The 21,175-nt window shown below is 45.8% G+C and overlaps 1 protein-coding gene and 1 long non-coding RNA gene across 6 annotated transcripts in view; one reads left to right on the forward strand and one right to left on the reverse strand.

Moving 5' to 3' along the window:
- Nucleotides 1-21,175, forward strand: part of clec16a (C-type lectin domain containing 16A) — a 48,113-nt gene that overhangs the window by 16,272 nt on the left and 10,666 nt on the right. For 3 of the 5 annotated variants that reach the window (XM_060073422.1, XM_060073436.1, XM_060073454.1), the window contains 7 exons: nucleotides 97-224; nucleotides 1,098-1,217; nucleotides 6,194-6,303; nucleotides 11,090-11,134; nucleotides 12,431-12,481; nucleotides 12,597-12,725; nucleotides 14,474-14,594. In XM_060073422.1, the coding sequence (XP_059929405.1) occupies nucleotides 97-224; nucleotides 1,098-1,217; nucleotides 6,194-6,303; nucleotides 11,090-11,134; nucleotides 12,431-12,481; nucleotides 12,597-12,725; nucleotides 14,474-14,594 (704 nt within the window). The remainder of the gene's footprint in view (nucleotides 1-96; nucleotides 225-1,097; nucleotides 1,218-6,193; nucleotides 6,304-11,089; nucleotides 11,135-12,430; nucleotides 12,482-12,596; nucleotides 12,726-14,473; nucleotides 14,595-21,175) is intronic. The other 2 variants (XM_060073427.1, XM_060073446.1) reach the window with 1 other exon arrangement.
- LOC132473972 (uncharacterized) lies at nucleotides 8,197-11,372 on the reverse strand. Its single transcript, XR_009529532.1, has 2 exons — nucleotides 9,231-11,372; nucleotides 8,197-9,198 (listed from the first exon to the last, which is right to left on the reverse strand). It is a non-coding gene; the product is annotated as an uncharacterized LOC132473972 (long non-coding RNA).

Genomic DNA, 21,175 nt, shown 5'->3' on the forward strand with positions numbered 1-21,175 from the left:
TAATATCTGTCGCTTCTGACGTTGGAGGACAGTAGCTCAGGCTGTCACGCTCACACACTCCGGCTCAGAGAGGACCGATAAACCCTCGTTCCTCAGTCCCTGGCTTCCTGTTCTCCCTGGCAGGCCCTTCCTGGACATGGTGTTCAGTGCACTGGACTGCAGCCATGACGACTACCACGCTCTGTTTGTGCTCTGCCTGCTCTACGCCGTGTCCCACAGCCAAGGTGAGTCCCAACCTATGTGGATATATCTTCTGGGGAAGAGGTATTAGAGTCAGGGGTTGTAGGACAAAGGGACAGTTTTCCCTTCCTGGACTTGATTTAGTGTGTGTTTCTGTGTATGTGTCTACGAGATATTGTGTTTGTTTGATTTATACTAGCATTATTCCCCCCCCCCCCCGTGTGTGTGTGTGTGTGTGTGTGTGTGTGTGTGTGTGTGTGTGTGTGTGTGTGTGTGTGTGTGTGTGTGTGTGTGTGTGTGTGTGTGTGTGTGTGTGTGTGTGTGTGTGTGTGTGTGTGTGTGTGTGTGGTTTTGCTTGAATTTCTGTGGAAGGGAGAGGAGGGTTCATAAACAAAGAGGCCCGTTTCCCCATCTGGGTTTTGGTTAAGAGCTTTTTGGGAGGGGATTTTCTGGTGCTTTTCAAGGACACTAAGTGTACTTAAAAAACAGAGTTCACCCGCCCGGGCTTGTTATTTTCTATAAGGTAATGCAGAAATTTGATTACGACCAACGTTCTGAGCTCTCTTTTAACAGGACACCCACGTTGCCGAAGGCGAGATATTTAAGATCAAGATGTTTTCTCTATTGGCAAGATCCGCTTTCAAAGATTTCCATCAGACTAGGTCAGGGCTAGGGTTATGCATATTGATACTCACTGACTGATGTCCTTTGAATCCACAGCATCAACTGATCCGAGCTACACTTGAAAGGCTTAGCGGGGTCACATTTCATCCGCTGTTGATTCATTGTTTCAAAAGTCCAACCTTTGGACTCACACTTTCTCTGTCCTGTGTTTTCGTGTTCCTTCGTGTGTGTGTGTGTGTGTGTGTGTGTGTGTGTGTGTGTGTGTGTGTGTGTGTGTGTGCGTGTGCGTGCAGGTATAAACAGTGCCCTCCTGGAGCGCCTGCAGCTGCCCGTGCCACAGCAGGAGAGGTGCTCTTACAGCCAGGGGCTGGTGGAGCGGCTTATCAGGGTCACCAGCCAGGCCTCCCAGCCCGGTAACACACACACACACACACACACACACACACACACACACACACACACACACACACACACACACACACACACACACACACACACACACACACACACACTCTCTCACACAGAAACCAGTCCGGTATGACACACACACTCTCACACAGAAACCAGCCCGGTAACACACACGCACACACACACACTCTCTCTCATTAACCCAAATACACACATCCCAAACAAATGCAGACTTCACAGCGCAGCCATGAATCATAAACGGGACGAGACGTTAACTGTCCGTTATGCCAATAGTAGTATTGATGCTCGCACATGAGTTGATGTTGAGAGTGACGGGGGAACCGACATGGGAAAGATGTACATTTCGGGACGCATCCTCAGTAGTGTACCTTTTGAATCAGTGTGTGTGTTTCGACTAGACGCCCTCATCAAAGGTGGCCAGCTACAGGGTGATCAAGCCTGAGCTTGTGTCTCATGCCCAATCATGATGATTGCCTGGTTGTTGGCGCAGCCCACGGGACTATGCGAGGCAGGGGGGTCCTCTTCCCTGAGTCAGGCCTGGAGCTGACCGCTGCCTCGTTCACCCTCCTCCTGGAGGGTTCTAACCTGGGTTCTCAAGTGGCTGGTGGGGGTGGGGATAGGTGAGCATGTCATGTTGCTGTTCTATGAGCCCAGCAAAGGGTCCTTCCGCTTGATCCATATCAACACTGGCTGCTTCTTTCGGCCGCTTCAGAGACTGGTCTTATTGTCTGTCGCAGAGCTTGTCCATGGATACCAAGGTCGTTCAGCAACCTGATGGTGGAAGAAGCCACAAAACCTCTACATCCCACTTCAACCGGATAGATTTTCGGATTCCATCCTCGTAGCTGTGCGTGTGCTGCCAGTTCTGTGAGGCGCTGTTTCTTGCGCTCATAGGCCTCTTCAGTTGAATTCTCCCATGGGGCCGTGAGCTCTATGATGTTGACAGACTTCAGTGAAGGGGACCAGAGTACCATGTCTGGTCTAAGGGTGGCGGCTGCAATCTCAGGTGGAAAGATCAGTCGCTGGCCGAAATCGACTAGCATCTTCCAACCCCGGGCCAGCTTCTAGTTTGGGAGGGGGGTGGTTGGGCTTTTTCTGTCCCTCTCGGATGAATGTCGGTGCTGTGATGGGATTTGTTGCTCTCCGGGGCAGGGAGTTTGTGGTATTCCTTTTGCTCTCCAAAGCTGCTGCCAGATTCTTGAGGACCTGGTTGTCCCTCCCAGGTGTAGCGGCCTTGTGTGAGTCATACCACCGGTCAAGATGTGTTGGAGAGTCGCTGGGGTTGGGCAGAGGCCACAGGTTGGGTCCTCGCCATACCACTGGTGGAGGTTTTTAGGAGATGGGAGCACATCATACGTAGCTCTGATGACGGAGCTGATGTTGCTTGCCTCCATTTCCCAGAGCTCCTTCCAGCTGATCTTTCTCCTCTCCAGGCCTTCTCACCTCATCCATTGTCCCCAGGGCTGATGTAGCATGCTGCGCCGCATCGGATGATGTCCATTTCAAGGACCCCTTGGCCGCAGAGGCCGATGTTAGTTAGACAGCGCGGGACCCCAAGCTATTTCTTCATGTATGAAGTCATAGTTCACTCCATCTCATCCACAGTTGTTATTGGGACCTCGTAGATAGTGAGTGGCCACATTACCCGAGGGAGAAGCCCAAATTGCAGGCACAAGAGCTTCAGTTTCCCTGGCAGCAGTGTGTTGTTGATGCTTTCCAGACTGTTGGTGATGTCCTGACTTATTTGCGCTGATGATGACCTCCCTGGCCATTGTGAAGGCCATGGGGGAGATTGTACAGCCTGCCGTGATGCCTACTTTTAGGCGTTTCCATGAGGTTGTAAAGTCGGCTGTTATGAAGCACAGCTGCAGGTCTTTGAAGTAGGCTTTCACTAGAGTAGTGATGGATGATGAAACATGGAAGAAGTTGAAGGATTCCCAGAGGAGCTTATGGGGAACTGATCCAAAGGCATCGGCCAGGTCAAGGAAGGTGACCTAGAGGTCTCTTTTGTCCTTCTATGAGCTTGGATCTGGTGCCCGATCATACTGGTATGCTCCAAGCAACCAGAGAACCCAGAATTACCGGCCTTCTGCACGGATGTATCAATGTATTTATTCTTCACCAGGTAGATGGACAGCCTCTGCGCGATCGCGCTGAAAAAGATTTTCCCCGCAACGATGAGAAGGCATATTGGTCGGAATTGACTGTCTGCTGCATCCTTCTCCTTGGGAATTAGCACACCTCCAGCCCTTCGCCACACCATAGGTATTGTTCCCTTCTGCCACACTATCCTTATGAGCCCCCAAAGATAGCGTAGAACATCTGGAGCGTTGTTATAAAGCTTATACGGTACTCCATTGGGCCCAGGGGCTGATGCTGATCTTGCACTCCGTACTGCATTCTCTGCTTCCTTCCATTTTGGAGGGCCAGTCTGCAGGTGGAATTCAGCAGGTTGAATAGGTGGGATGTCATGTGAGATAACTAGCTGTGTTCGTGCCTTTTCGTGTCAGAGTGGACCTTTTCCAGATGTTCTTCCAGTTCTTGCTTTGGTGTTTTCAGGGTTCCGCTTTTTTCCTTAATGAAGAGATCTTTGACAAACTTTTTTATAGAACCGTGTTCTTGTGCGTTCCTTCCTCTTATGAAGTTTCCTGAAGTTCTCTGCTCTTCGCAAGGTTGCCAACCGGCATTTGAAGTCCCCCTGGAATAGCATGAGACCATCTCTCTCTGCATCAGAGGCCTTCTTCCAGAGCTTTCTCAGCTGCCTTCTTTCTCTGACCAATCTTTCGATCTCTTGCTGCTTCCTGGATTTGGCTGGTGCTGATGTTGCTTTGTCGCTTCTCCTTATGTTCAATCATGGGCGTCAGTTTGGTTTGAAATGTGCTGGGGACAGAGACGCATTCGGGAGTGCATTTTCAGAAGTGCTGGGTAAAATGAGGATGCACTCTTTTTTTCTCTCTTTAGTGCCGGTAATGAAAGGTTCTGAAACACGGCATACCCATGGAGCTAATTACTAAGGAATAAAATGTATACAAAATCTGTCTGGCATGTTTTATGAAGAAAACGTTTCCAAAAAGCATCGGACATATGACCCACTATGTTCTGCCACATGTATCCAATGTTGACAACGTGACATGACATGGCTAAGCTACCAACATAAACAAGAGGAGCTAGGAAAGGAAATTAACTGCGTGTTTAAGTTCAGAAGGGCCAAACGTGTGGCTACACACAGCACTACAAAAGTCGTCAAGATTGAAAAAGAAAAAAATATTTGTTGCACAGCTGAACACTGTATCACATCATGAGCTGGCTGTTCTCAATTCATAAAACGCATTCCATAAAAACTAGCCAACATCAGGCATTCTGACCAAAATAACACAATTATTCCAGAATTCAAGCAAAGGAAGAATGACCAAAAGTTACTTTGTGTCAACAAGAGACTAACTCCACGACTATCAATTGCAAGTTAAAACAGCCGACCACTTGAGTGCAAAAACACAAAGGACCTCACCACAGCACCAGCAAATCTTAAGCAATAAACCTCTGACCTTTATTTATGTGGCAGTGGTCTGCAGATGCATCCCGTGGTGTAGCCTACCACATCCATTTAGTTCAACAGGTTATCGTTCTGATACTGTCCATGGTACTAGCAACCTGCTCTGGTGCTTTTTACCTACAGCCAAAGAGTATTGGTATTATTAGTAATGGCTACTTGCCAAATCGAAAAAATTACTTCACACAGTGTGTCTTTTTCCAATGTATTTATCAATCGTAGCGTTGATCAGCAGAGAAGTAGTTCGCCAAAGTCGTTGACGTCGCTTAGCAACTGAATACGCTGGGGTTGATAAGTTATCGGACTGCGGAGTGATACAGGTGACGTGAATCAGAGGCAAAAAAAAACACTTTACTTGACAGCGGTCAAATATGCTGGGTGAGCATTCCATTGCATTGAGAAGAGCCGTGTAATAAACAAAAATAATTGACAGCTGAACGAATAGAATAGAATAGTCTACAGCATTGAGAAGAGCCGTTTAATAAGTAAGGGATAATGTATAGAACGCCGGTCATTATCGGGAAAATAAACCCCGACAGGGCGAACAGTACACCGACGCGCAGCAAAGGTGTCTTGCTTCGCCCTGAAGGGGCTTATTTTTGATAACGACCGGCGACGTTTAATACATTATCCCGCTTGTTACACGGCCACTTGCCAAAACGAAAAAGTAACTTCACATGGTGTGTCTTTTTACAATTTATTTGTTACCAGCATTCGTAGTGTTGATCAGCAGAGAAATAGTCCGCCAAAGACGTTGACGTCGCTTAGCCACCGAAGACGCTGGGGTTGAAAAGTTACCAGACTACTTGGAGTGCCACTTACTGGGAGTGTTACCAAATACGTCTTTAGAGGCAAAAAGTCCTTTGTTTTCCTTGACAGCGGTCAATTATACTCATAGAAATATATCGAACACTAATATATATATATATATGGAAAACCACTGGCAGACCTAAATATAACACATGGGTCCCAGAACCACAGTGTAAACACTATGATCAAGGCGGCTGTAGTGGGTGGCAATTGAGGGATGCAGAGAGAGAAACAGAGAAGAGCAGCCCAGTACACAAGCCCCACAAGAAAGACCCCCCCCACCCCCCTCCTCCCTGCTATGACAATTGGTTCGAGGAACCTCCTATGATTCCTCGAACCAATCAGGGGAGCGAGGCCCTTCATTCGATTTGAACCGGGAGCGGTCCTTAATGTGAATGGGCTGATGGAGAGAAAAGGACCCAGTAACAGATATTCTCACTGCGCCACTCACCCACTAATAGCCGAGGGATGGCTTTGGCCTTTCTTACAAACTGCACTTTAATTATATCTCTTCAATAGAAAACTGTTAGTCATGTTTTGTGGAACTGAGGGAAATAATTGTTATTGTGTGTGTGTGTGTGTGCTTGTTTGTGTGCACAGATGGCAAGGTGCGTCTCGCTACACTTGAACTCAGCTGTGTTCTACTGAAGCAGTCGGTGCTTCCAGGGAACCACTGTATCATCAAGGACGTGCACCTGGCCTGCATGGAGGTACCGCTCAGACACGCACACACGCATTCACACTGTGTCACACAAGCCTGCTCTCTTGCACTTCAAATCACACATACACAAACACCTCCCAAAGTCTTACACAAAAGCATATACACACTGCATGAGCGCTGTGTGAGCTTGTCCAGGGCATTTGAGTATGCCGTGATCCACAGCCTCCTAAAACAATTCCTTTTAATGTTTAAGGTACTGTGTGTCATGAAAGGGAAAAGTGAAAAGAAAGTCCTGCCATGTCTATGCTCAGTTCCAATGAATTCAAATTTATTGAATTTCAATGAATTCAAATTTATTGAATTTCAATTAATTCAAATTCATTGAATTTCAATATTCAATGATTTTGTCATATGCACATTAAAATCGAGGTTGGCAATCAGAGTAAGAATACTAGGGGTGGGAATCTTTTACTATCTCACGATTCGATTCCGATTTTTGGGGCTACAATTTGATTCAAAATCGGTTTTCGATTCCAAAAATCGATTTTCGATTCAAAACGATTTGATTCTATTGATTTCTGCTTCAATCTATAGGTGTGCAAAGGATCATCATGACCTGCTCCAGTCTGCTTTGCAAGACAGAATGAAACAATTAGACATTAAAGTGTCTTTTTCACATTTATTAAGTTTTAAACATTTATCCATGCTTGAATGGAATGGTTGCAACTGTTCAATAAAAGTCTACTCACATATTGCTTGAGTAACAAAAATAAAAGTCTCTATAAAAAAAATAGTGCAGTTATCATGCTGCCTTTTAAATTCTAAGGAAAGTGCCTTTTCCACTGTGTGGACCACAACTGCTCTAATAAGCTAGCTATAAAATAAGTTGGAACAAAAATGAAGTGCTTCTGTATAATAAAAATGGTACAGTTGAACGAGATGCATTTTCATTTCACAGGAATGTTGCAGTACAAAAAAATATCATGTGGAACACAACTGTTGCACAAAACATTAATGTCTCAGTAGCGTTAAAAAAAATAATTATGTAGAAAAAAGAATTATGAAATTAAATCGATTTTGGGCCATTTTATATCGATTCTGAAACGTAGTAAATGAGAATCGCGATTCTTCTATGAATTGATTTTTTGGCACACCCCTAAAGACTACGCTCGACAAAGAGAAATACAATTCCCTTTGTCTTCGTCATTGGGTACACAACTATCAAAAATGCCCTTTGTATTGTCAGATAGAGACACAAACAACACAGGGCCCTTTGTCTCCATCCAAGTATTGTATGGAGGAAAACAGTACATTCCTAGGAAATGAGGAAACAGGAATGGGATCAATACACTAATAGGAAACGGTGCCCAAATTTGGACCTGCTGAACTGTGATTCAGGGGAACCAGGAGATAACCCTTTGAGATCACTGAGTGAATGTGAGGTCATTCAGCATGGTGTCCGCGTGGTAGTAAAAGGTAGTAAAAAATAAAATAAAAAACGAAGGCCCTTCAAAGGTAGTAAAAGGTAACAAACGCAATTTGACTTGGTAGTAAATCTTTCACCACCACCTCAATATATGAGTTTCCATTTTTTGCTTAATATTTGTGTTTGCATGTTTTAACTTCATCTAGCCTAAAAAATACAGTATACGGTGCTAACAGGACCTGAACTGAGTACCTGTTAGAGTTGGCGTAGCGGGTTGCTATAGCGAAGCCGGCAATAGTTTCTAGCTCTATGAGAGAATGGGTAAATGCAAGTTTTCACAAACGTGGGTTGATGTTGACGTGGGGGATGGAACGGCATTAAAGCCATTAAATCACACAACGCTTCGAGCATTCACCAGCAGCGGCTTCGTGCGAAGGGGGAGCAGCTCTCTATTAGAGGTCTGCGCGGGACACAATATTCAGTCCCGCTCCCGCCTTGTACAGTACCGCTCCCACCCGTTCACGCAAAGAACTGTAATTTTTTGTCCCGCTCCCGCCCGCATCTATGATATTATATCCCGCTCCCGCTCGCAAATGCCCGCAAGGATGGATGTTCACTTTCTGTCTCAGGAAAGGCCTTTCCATTGGCTTGGAAAAAAAAACGAGCGCGCACATTAGGGTTGCCGCGGTATACGGTATTACCGGTGTTACCGGTGTTGAGGCCAACACCGTTTACTCGGTGTTGCACACCGGCCACACCAATTTTTATTTTTTCAGTAATAAAAAACTAATTCAGTAAAAATGAATAATATAATTATAATTACGAAAATGTGTAGAATAGGCCACAGTTCTGCTCTGTGCGGGAGAATTGTCGCGCCGAGAATTGACGTGCTTCCTTACAAGACCGGTAACCATAGCAACGCCGGTAAACAAACCCTGCGAAGCCCAATCCCTACGTGAGCTCCCCGCGCTACGGCCATCCGGAGGCGCACAGAGCTTTTGGCCGTGAAATTAGATTATACTATTATATATAGAACGTTATAAGACGCAGAGAATTGGCGCGCTGCCAGCCGCTGTCACCGAGTGTGAGAGGAGAGTTGACGGAGAAGATGGCGGTTGACCTATAGTTTCAAAGTTTATACCGGTAATACCGGTGTTGACACGAGCGTATTACTCGGTGTGAAAATGTCCACACCGCGGCAACCCTAGCGCACATAATTCCTTCGGCTACCAGTATTGGTAACATATTTATTGGTAAGCCTGCATGTTTTCAACCATACAAAACATTAAATAGGCCTCAGTGACTGGAACAGGAAACAGTCGCATATTAAAAAAATAAAAACTCTGCAGGTCGGTACCAGCACGTCTAAATGAAAAATGAAAGATGAACGGTAAAAGAAACAGCTGCTGCTTCGATCATGAAGGAAAAGTTGTTGGAAAATTAGGTTTTGCTTATTGATGAGGGCTTCATGATAATTTGTAGATTTACTTTACCCTCATATTGATTTGCGGGAGTGCACTGCATCATCCCGCCCGCACCCGCAAATGCACCTCTATCACCCCGCCCGCACCCGCAATGAGCTTTCATTTGTCCCGCGTCCCGCGGGAGTGCAGACCTCTACTCTCTGTCGTTGTTCTGTGGCGCTAGCATTAGCAGCACTAGGGCTACAGGGACCGCGGCAGTGCCACATGTATAGCTTATAGTTAGTAGTAAGTGGTGCTTTGCATACCCCCCGCCCCCGCTGCTTGATGTCGTGTTGGTAGTAAAAAATATTGTGGAGGTAATAAAAAAGGTAGTAAATTCATCTCTGATTCCTGCATATACCCTGTTCAGGCCCGAGAGAGCCTGAACGTGTAGTGTTTATTGCATACTCATTCATCATAAATTCATAGATGAGTAAATGACAAACTAATACACAAATGTATGGTTATGTATTGATTAACTTTGTTTAACCATATAAAATGAACTAACTCAATTTATTTATCAATCCTTTAGATCTTTAATTGTCTACTTGTCCATGCGACGCCAAACTCAATCACAATAGAAAATGAAAGATTAGATAATTTTTCTTATCTCGCTTTCATTATCACAAGTCCAGATTCTTTCTCTTTCTTTTCGCTCTCCTTCGGTTTCCAAGAAACCACTTTGTTCCACTATCATGTCCCACCACTTTTTCCCACTTTTTCGCCTGTTATTCCTAAATTTTCCTGGTAAAGTGGATTTGAACCTCTGGCCTTATTCTTCCCTTTGCTGCCCTCTTCTCAGCAGACTGCGTTTAGTTCCCTTCAGCCACTTGTTTCCATCACGTTTAACAAACAAGTGGGGACCTAATGTTTGTTTTCACTCCCGTAGTCACACGTTTCCCCACGTGGTCCCGCTCTTAGGGGGGAACAACAAGGCCCACTTGAATTGTTTTCTTCTGAAGTTCCAATTTTATATCGCATCTCAGATAAAATAGGGTTTGGCCCAAGATTCTGTGGTGATCCAGACTTTACAGGAATAATGCAGACGGCACACATTAAATACAAATAAAGGACATCAAATAAATAAAATAAAACAGTTTAAATCAAGTGACGAAATTGACTTAGAACAAGAAATGTAATACAAAAATCAATAGATCAAGTTCCATACGCAAACAAATAATTTTGGGTCTAATAAACGTATTTGTTTTTATTCTTCTATATTCAATAGAGCTTTGTTTAGCTCAGCCCTTCAAGGGCACTTTAGGGGCATTCATCGTCCTGGCGATAACGAAACGGCTCGCCAGTGATGACGCGTGTTCCCGACAGCGTCCGTTCAAGATCACTGCGTTGGGAATCTCAAAGTTCTTCACAGCAGGGCTTTTTATCCGATAAACAGTCGGAACTAAACAATAGTAGGATCAGTTTCATGATTGCATGCCTTTATTTCCTTGATGCCTATCACCTACTATCCTTTTGCTTTTATTTATGAGGAGTACATACAGTATTGCCCCTGTATAGAAGGCCACACTTATCGAGAGCTGGTTTACCAGTACACAACGGTTACAATTGAGCAAAGTCTATGCAAACAGACGTTCACAACGTCAATCAATAGTAAAGTATGTGATATGATGGTTGATTCTTTTATATTGAGTGAAACATTCATGCTCCACCATGTTCATGCGCGTCAGTAGTAAACCACACGTCACCAACTGGGCAACTCTGTTATCAAAATCTGGCACCAGTTGCTGAACGGAAGTTGAATCATAACAGCGTCAGGAGGGGTCGTTCACGAGAACTTTCTGACGTCACGAAAATGTTTCCCCCCCATAATTTCCAGCGACGTGAATGTGTGTCCCAAACATGATGTGTCGACACGGCATCAGGGTCAGGGCGTTTGTGTGACGGAGCGTGTTTACAATAATATTGCTGTCTCTGTCGGTTCTCAGGGCGCACGGGAAGAGAGTCTACATCTGCTCCGAAGGTTCTACAAGGCAAGTTGTTTGACCGTCCAGCACACGCATCCCTTATTCGGACAAACGCACACGCACACAAATACCAGTCCAGTCCAGTCACCGTCAGTCCGGATGGCCACTTACTGAGCCTTTCCTGATTCCTGTCAAAGGGTGTTGCTGTTAATGCCAGCAAGACTAGTCAAACGGGGCATTAACTTAGGCTTTGGCGGGAAGGTCACAACAAAGGAAATTACTTTGATAGTCCAACCCTCAATCTGCAAGATTGAGGGTTGGACCTTTTAATTAAATTTAATTAACCTTTTAATTGAAATGAGTAATGTGGTGTGTGGGAACGTTGGCCTAAAACTGTTACATACACGCCCCCACAAACACACTATGTCTTGTCAAATGCATTGTTTAAACTGATCCCCAGTTGGCTCAACCATCCCAACCACCGATCAAAGAAGTTCAGGGTTTACAATAATAACTTTGTCCCGAATAAACAAGAATCAGATTGAAACCGAAAGACACTTGTCACTAGTCCAATCAAACCTGTTATGGTGGGGTGAAAAAATTTTTTTTTGCCCTTTATGATGCAAGGGAATATTAAGCGTGTTCCGACTGGACCACAAACCGAAAGAGAAATAATAACTGCCTTACAATTAAAGGCGTTTGGAGCAACGTTCGAATCTCATGGCAAGAATCTAATAACTTGAGGAAATCAAATATATAATTATATAATTGTAATAATATAATATAATCTTCACTGGCTCCCAGTACACTACCGCATCCAATACAAAACCCTACTCCTCACCTACAAAGCTCTCCACAACCTAGCCCCCAGATACCTCTGCGACCTCCTCCAAGAATACACTCCCTCCCGCTCCCTCCGCTCAACCTCTGCTGGACTACTATGTATCCCCACATCACGACTCACTACAATGGGTGCCCGGTCATTCAGCTGTTCAGCACCCAGGCTCTGGAACTCCCTCCCCCCACACATAAAACAGTCAGACACCCTTACAACCTTCAAGTCACAACTCAAAACTCACCTGTTCAAACTCGCACACAACGTCTAACTGATCACTGTTTTGATTTTTTTTTTTTGATTTTTGTCTTGTTTTTGTTTTATTTATTTTTTATTTATTATGTTTATTTATTTATTTTTTCCACAATGTCTTGTTTTTTTAAACGATTTATGATGACTATATGCTCTGTAAGGTGACCTAGGGTGTCTTGAAAGGCGCCTCTAAATTAAATGTATTATTATTATTATTATTATTATAATAATATGTGAATATTCACAGACATTGTTTGTGTTCGTTGTCCATACAGGGTGAAGAGATCTTCCTGGACATGTTTGAAGATGAATATCGGAGCATGACGGTATGGGCCATGCTACTTCACCCTGTGACTGATCTGTGTTCAACCGTGCTTCACAACCCTTGATCGCCCCGACTCTGATGTGTGTGTGTGTGTGTGTGTGTGTGTGTGTGTGTAGTGTAAACCTCTGAACGTAGAGTATTTGATGATGGACGCCTCCATCCTCCTCCCCCCCACGGGCACCCCGTTGACGGGGATAGACTTTGTCAAGAGACTGCCCTGTGGAGACGTGGAGAAGACGCGCAGGGTGGGTGCAACACAAATACACACAGACAGACAGACAGACGCACACACACACAGATGCACACACACACTGAGATGCACACAAGCACTGAGATGCACACACACACTGAGATGCACACACACACAGATTCCCAGACGCACACACACACATACACACACACACATAAACAAAGATGCGTACACAAACAGAGACGTACACAGACAGACGCACGCACGCACGCACACATACGCAGTGAAGATGACAGATTAGGGACGTCACATCAGTCGGTTGACTGATGTGACGTCCCCATTCAAAGAGGAGGAGGAGATCTGTGAGGCGTTGGAGCTGGGCAGCCCCTACTCCAGCGTTACTCATTGCGCGGCTCCCGAGTCACATGCGGCTCGTCAAGCTATAATTGGTGGCTCGCATGGTAGCTTCCTATGTGGTAACACAGCCAATACACCTTTTCAAATGTGCTTCATAAACGTACAACATTGCACTACAAAAACGCAAACATCTGAATTATACTTGTCCCTTCACCCAAATAATGAAGGAGAAATTAAAAGTATTAAGCCTTAATGGTGATCCCTAAAGGGGGAATTGTCAACCTGTCAAACCTGGCAACGCAGCCCGCAAGCGTGTGGCATTGTTTACAACACGTGACCGCTCAAAATTTAAAGGCGGGCTACGTAAGCTCCGCTAGCTCCGCTTGCCAGCTGAAATACGAAATGGACCGGTTTTTAATAAAAAGGGACAGAAAATAACTCAAAAACCAGACGAACAGACAGACAGTGTTGCTAGTGGAGTGGATGAGGGAAATAAGTCTGAGGACAAAAATCAGCAGGAAGACATCGGAGAGGGGACGGGCAGAGAAACGGCAGGTGTAATTAAAAAACGAAAAATAAGAAGCATACAAGATGAGCACAGAAAATTTCAAGAGAAGTGGAGAAGTGGACGGACGAATTCCTGTTTGTTTTGCACGGTATGAACCCTCTATGTTTGATTTGCAAACAAACCCGTGCCGGTTTCAAACGAAGCAATCTGGAGCGCCATTTCAAAACGGCGCATCCAAAATTCAATGAAATTTACCCGCCTGGCAGTGAACTAAGAATTAAGAAAACTGCACAGCTCACTGCTTCACTGTGTGAGCAGTGAGCTGTATTAGGCTACTCCCCTCATCCCCTTAAGTCTGGGACGTAACACCAATTTATATGAAGAAATGCACATTTGCAAAGGTGACTTAGCATGTTGTCATAAAAGTGGCTCTCCTTTTGATTTTGCAATGCCAATGTGGCTCTTGTCAAAAAAATAGTGAGGATCACTGCCCTACTCAGTGTAACGCATTTATAATCCCCAAGTGTCTTTCGAAGAGGATGTGCGTACCAATCTTTTTACAACTTAATGTCTGCGATTAATTCCTCTTATTTTACTCTTACTTCCTAGTATAACATTGCGCTGTCTTAATGTGGTTGTTTCTGCATACGCAAAGAAAATCTATACAGAAAATCTCAAGAAATATGATCTTTTTTGAAGCAAAACAATTTCCAAATATGCGATTCTCGTTATGACACGGACGTGGTCAGTCACCCCTTAATGATCAAGTTTTACTTGGAAATGTGTGGCAATGCACAATCACACTTGACGTGTGTGTGTGTGTGTGTGTGTGTGTGTGTGTGTGTGTGTGTGTGTGTGTGTGTGTGTGTGTGTGTGTGTGTGTGTGTGTGTGTGTGTGTGTGTGTGTGTGTGTGTGTGTGTGTGTGTCCGTTCTGCAGGCCATCCGTGTGTTCTTCATGCTGCGGGCGTTGTCCCTGCAGCTCCAGGGGGAGCCGGAGACCCAGCTGCCCCTGACCCGGCCAGAGGACCTCATCAAGACTGATGATGTGCTGGACCTCAGTAAGTGTCTGTCTCTCTCTCTGTCTCTCTCTCTCTGTCTCTCTCTCTCTCTCTCTGTCTCTCTCTCACTCACTCACTCACTCACTCACTCACTCACTCACTCACTCTCTCTCTCTCTCTCTCTCTCTCTCTCTCTCTCTCTCTCACTCTCACTCTCACTCTCACTCTCACACTCTCTCTCTCTCTCTCTCTCACTCATCTGTCCCTGTCTTTCTTTCTTCTGAAAACTGAAAGCTGTGCTCCCGTTCACACCACTTGGTATATTACTGACAAGATAAGATAGCTTGTAAATCCCGTTGCTCAGTTTCACTAGTACAGGATAAAATAAACGGCTTTTATATCTTTTAATCCCATGATGCCTGGGTGAAACCTCTGTTCTGATTGGCTGGCAGGGGGGTTGTTTAACTTTTAATAACTGCACGGCTAGGGTCTCTAAAACAAGCTCATACAGCTCATAACACTGCAGCAGTTAACGATACCGCAAAGAATAAAGAAATCCCTTCAAAATGCAAAACAATACAAATCGTATATATTAATATATATATGTATTTGCTGGTCTCTTACCAGGATCCATAATCTTCTCTATTTACTGTAGTAGTAAAATACAGTCTGGCCTCCATATGATTTTAATGTTAAGTGATTGCGTTCCAGGCATTAGATCCATATATTTTATTATATTGTACCATTTGTGTTTCCAGGATCACAACAAATGTGATATTTTTAACTTGAATCAACATTCTTATAGTTTAATGACTCAAGCTGCTTTGCTATAAATAACGTACTATACGTGTTTGCACACATGTATGTGCATGTGAGGGTGGTTCCACCACAAAAAGCTAAACTTTGTGCTACAAACACACAAACACACACCCATACACATAGACACACACACAGCAACTAGGGGGCTGCAAGCTGCAATCCTCAACCGTGCTCGCACCAGATGAGGTACCTTGTGAATGTAACCGGACCACTTCTTTCTCTTTCATTATTCATCAGAGTTTTTTCTGCGTTGGACGCAGGCTGAGCCTAGTGTCAAGTGTTTTTGTTATTCCACACGCGTCCGGTTCACACAAAGTCGACGTTCCCCACATCAACTTTTTCTTTACTTAAAACAATTTTACAACAAAACGTACCAAAACAAACCCTTTCGCTCAACTAAGATAAAATATACAAGGTTGAATAAAGTTTGACAGTTGAACACGTAGCACGGCCACACCTGCTAGCCCTTGAACCCACACGGCCTGCGCCTCGACCACCAGTTACCAGCCGGGCGGTTTGAGTCGGCTGTGGGTGTCGCGGCGAGGCAGGAACAGAAAGCCAGTGGTTTTGCATTCAGTCTCTTCATCATCCGGGCCAGACGCGTGGGAGAAACCGATGTATTCGCTTAGCCTTTAAGCTTTTTTTATTGATGATTGATTAAGGTCAACATTTGGATGTGTTTTGCTTTTGGTTTCGCTCACACTGCAGAGCCTTAATGCTCGATTCTGGTTTATTGCCCAAATCAGATAAAACGTTTCTAAAAGTAAGAAAAACTTTTTTTTACTTTTTACTTTCGGACTTCACAGTCCGAAACCGACAAAAAAGATAACGAAGTAATCAGACGTAGCACACAGGGAAATTAACACGGAGGCCACTGAAGTGGTTGAAGCGTTGATAAGTGGATATGCAGTCGCGGTGGCAGGGTGTGAACAATTCCACACTGGATGTTCTTTTTACCCAGTTCAGTTTTTCTTCCTGGTTCACGGGGGTGTGATAATTATGCAAAGTTATGGCGAAATTGCTCAGCAGGAGTTGTATTCTTCTAGAGAAAACCAACCCGCTAGGGTGACAGTTCGCCAGAAAAGGAATGTTTATCATTTCTTTCGTCAGAATTGCGACATATCGAAGTAGAGGGACTTGAAAGTTGCATGAATACGACTGCCTTGCAAAGAATTAAACCTGTATTTGACTCAGAATTTAAAAGATCAGATCCCATGTGCCCTGTTCTGTTCACAAATTTCTGAAAAAGTTGCATCTGATATCATTCTTGCCAAAATCCTATCCCATCTTGAGCTATTGCATCAGTACGCAACTTGGAAAATAAAAGTTTTGCTGCACAGAGTGCCCACATGTTTCTTTATGTGTTTTCCTCTTTGGCCCAGAGAACAAGATGACCATCAGGTTTCCTCATCCAACAACAGCACTCCTTTCCAGCTCACCTCAATGTCAATCCGAGCTTGGCCCACTGACATTTCTCTGTCTTTTAATAATAAGTTGCACTGGGCATGTTTGTTACACAGAAACATGAGGGAAGTCGTGCAGTCCTGCATTGCAAAATATAGATTAACTGTATGATCATTTGAGGAAGGCAGCCTCTATTTAATCTTGCGAGGCAACAGGATTCGTGAAATCAAGTCAAGCGGCAATCTTGCCTGGCTTCAAGCGATGCTTTTGTTTCCTGACTCCTATCCACCAACCAATCAGCGTCCTGTGAGGAACTATGTGTTCTACGCGAAATCTGATAGTCAGATGGTTCATCCATTCACCTGCCAAGTATTCATTTAGTGCCTTCAGCTATGCATGCAATTCCCATGGAAGTTAGGCCAGTTCACCCCTGTTAGCAGTGCACATGTTCCTAACGGGTGCTTTTATGCATGTTCTCTCGGGAATATTGCCACAGATTAAAATTTTTGGTAAAATGAAGTTCACATTTTTACCAAGAAAAAGTAAGAATATTTATTTTGCACTGGTCTCCATTGCAGGTGCTGTAGATGTGCTTTGAGAGTTTGAAAGAGAGAGCTTTTTTTTTTTGCATCCTACACACTGTTACCAACATTTAGTGACCTATGGGTTTGTGAAAATGAGCCTCCCGACTCACTTCCACTTCGGGACGTAGCGGTTTAGGACGCAATGAAGGTCTTTGAGTAGGCCGCAAAAATTCAGCCAGCAGCATAAATTAGTTGAAAAACTGTGATTTATTTTCCACGCTTGAAAAGTGAAATGGCAAAGCCAAACAAAATACTTGATAAACAAAACAAACAAGCAAAGTTCCATTAACCTGAACATTAACCAGCCTCACAGCAAGCGGTCTCTCTATCCTCCACCAACCTGAAAGCAGGGAATACCGGGCTTAAATAAAGCCAACCAATTACACAAAATGGTAGATACCAACTGCCATGGGGGTTCACCGACCCAAGTACCACAATACATTTATATTTTATAACGAAATCATAATCAACCAGACACTTCATTGCATACCTTAACAGTTTGTATCTTGATCATAAAGTTCACTGTTGCAAAAATGCAACATAGCACAATAATTAAACATAGAAAAATAACGCCCCCCCCCTTTACAACCAGTCATGTTACTGCATCCCAATCAGGCAATGATTAAATCCCAGGTGCTCATGTTCGTGAAAAGGAGGGCTACCTTTTCACATTTCCCTCCACCTCACGAGGCTCGACACTGGGGTGGCGAGACAAGAAATCGGCCACCATGTTTTGCTTACCCGCCCTATACTGTACATGAAACTTAAAAGGTTGCAAAGCCAAAAACCAACGAGTTATGCGCGCATTAGTGTCCTTCATTGTACCAAGCCATTTCAAGGCTCTATGGTCTGTTTCTAGCACAAAGTCCCGACCCAAAAGGTAGTAACGAAAAGTGTCCAACGCCCACTTCACAGCAAGGCACTCCAGCTCAATGGCTGAGTACCGTGTCTCTCGGGGAAACAGCTTACGGCTGATGTAGGCCACCGGCCGCTGCTGTTCTCCCTCCCCCTGAAGTAGGACTGCCCCCAGCCCAACTCCAGAGGCATCAGTCTGTACAGTCCATGGCTTTTCAAAGTCTGGGCTCTGGAGCACTGGACCGCTGCAGAGCGCTTCCTTAATGTCCATGAAGGCTTTCTGATGTCGCTCCTCCCACGGAACATTCACCGACCCTGACTTCCTAGTCAGGTCCGTGAGTGGCGCTGCTCTGGTGGCAAAGTCCGGCACAAAGCGCCGGTACCACCCAGCTAACCCCAAGAAGGACCGGATATCCTTTTTTGTCTGGGGCTGTGGACAGTTGCGGACGGCCTCAATCTTGTCCCTCTGAGGCTGGATCACCCCACACCCGACCACATGCCCCAGGTAGCACACCTCCTGCTGAGCGAAGGCACACTTCTTGGGCTGGACAGTCAGCCCCGCCTGATGGATGCGCTGGAACACCTCAGCAAGATGCTGCAAGTGCTCTGCCCAGGTGGTGCTGTAGACAACAATGTCGTCCAGGTATGCCCCCGCGAAGGCACCAGTCCCCTCCAGCACACGGTCCATTAGCCGCTGGAATGTGGCTGGCGCCCCATGCAGGCCAAAGGGCATCACCGTAAACTGGAACAGTCCATGGGGTGTTCTGAAGGCTGAGTAGGGTTTGGCCTCCTTAGCCAGAGGCACCTGCCAGTAGCCTTTGCTAAGATCCAGAGTGGAGATAAAATGCGCCTTCCCCACACTCTCAATGAGGTCCTCCAGTCTGGGCATGGGGTAGGCGTCAAAGTGCGACTGAGCATTGACCCGGCGGAAGTCGATGCAAAAACGCATGCTGCCGTCCTTCTTTGGCACCATGACCACAGGGCTACTCCAGGCACTACTGGACCGCTCAATCACACCCAGACTCTGCATCACCTGCAGCTCCTCCTGGAGAGCAGGTAGCAGACGCTCCGGGACCCGGTACATCCGCTGCCGGACTGGAGTGAAGTCCTTCAGGCGGATGGGATGTTCTGCCAGGGAAGTTTTCCCGGGCTGTTCACTGAACAGACCATCAGGGATGATGGCCCGTAACTCCCGCTGCTGTTGTGAGGTGAGGTGGGCAAAATCCAGCTCCCCAGCTGGACGGTCAGTTGGGAAGAACTGCTCCGGGGTGTCTTCCTCCTCCCTCACGGCTTGCACCAGCAGCTGTTGAATGGGCGGCCGCTCCCTCTCGTGCCACTCTTTCAGCAGGTTTACATGGAACGCCTGCCGCTGTTTCCTCTTGTCAGTCATTTCCAGCTCGTAGGTTGTGGGCCCCAACTTCCTGCTGATGCAGTAGGGTCCCTGCCATTTGGCCAGCAACTTGTTCTCCTCTGTAGGCAGGAGCAGAAGAACTCTCTGGCCGGGCTGGAAGGTCCGCCGCCTTGCTGACTTGTCATACCAGCGGGTCTGGGTGTCCTGGGCGTCCTGAAGGTTGTCCCGGACTAGGCTGGACATCTCCTCCATCTTCTCCCGCATGGCCATGACGTAGGTGAGAATGTCGGTGGTGGTGGACTTTGGTGACTCCCAGGCATCTCTGAGGAGATCAAGAGGCCCTCGGACCTGCCTGCCATACAGGAGTTCGAAAGGCGAGAACCCTGTAGAGGCTTGAGGAACCTCCCGGTAGGCAAACATCAGGTAGGGAAGCCACCGGTCCCAGTCCTTGCCATTAGCAGCCACAAACTTCCTCAGCATCCCCTTCAGTGTCTGGTTGTACCGCTCAACCAGGCCATCGGTCTGGGGGTGGTAGGGAGTGGTCCTAATTCCCTTTATACCTAGCAGCCTATATACCTGCTTAAGGGTGTTGGAGAGGAAAACTGTTCCCTGATCAGTTAAAATCTCCTGGGGAATCCCTACTCTGGAGAATAACTGTAGGAGTGCAGGGGCAATCGTTCTGGCTGTGACCTTACGTAAGGGAAAGGCTTCGGGATAGCGGGTGGCGTAATCACAAATTACCAATATGTATTGGTGGCCTGTGCGCTCTAGGGGTCCAACAATGTCCATACCTATCCTGGTGAATGGCACCTCTATGATGGGGAGGGGCTGAAGTGGAAAAGGTCTAACCTTGTGTTTGCTGAAGAGCTGACAGGTAGGGCATGTTCGACAGTGTTTATGTACATCAGTATACAAGCCTGGCCAATAAAATCTGCTGGCTATCCTTTGCAAGGTTTTCACATTACCCAAATGACCAGACCACGGAAGATCATGTCCTAAACTCAGGATCCTTGACCTTAAGCCACAGGGAACCACTAGCTGCTCAGTACTATCACCCTCAGGTTGATGATATAGCAAGCTCCCACGCACAAAGTAATACTCCCCACTAAGTGCTTTTGCCCGGCCTGTGCTTACTCCCTCAACCTCAGTAGCCTTCCCAAACAGCTCTTTAAGGGACTCATCCTGCTGCTGTAGCTCTCTTAGATCACCCGGGATATCCCATATATCCTCCCCCGCGCTAGGAATAGCTTGGTCGTCTACCCTAGACATTGCTTCAACTGTGCCAAACAGCTTCTCCCGTCTGCGTTGACTGCGACTCTTTGGCTCCCTGACTCTCTCAGGTGGACTAATCTCTTCTTGTCTAAACGGCATGACATCTAAAAGTGTCTGGGGGTCTGACTCATCACCCAACGCCCTCTTAGTCTGAGCTCTCGTAGCAACCATACTAACAGGCCGCGTAGACCGTACTAGTTCAGGCAAGATTGCGACATCCTGACCTAATACCACTGAATGGCTCAACCCTTTAACTATCCCAGCTTTAAGCCTATAGGTTTGGTCATGCACTTTTACACATATATCCGCTGTGGGATACTCATGCTCATCACCATTGACACAGCATACCCTGACTC

Source organism: Gadus macrocephalus, chromosome 2 (genome assembly GCF_031168955.1).
Source record: "Gadus macrocephalus chromosome 2, ASM3116895v1".
Lineage (NCBI taxonomy): Eukaryota > Metazoa > Chordata > Actinopteri > Gadiformes > Gadidae > Gadus > Gadus macrocephalus.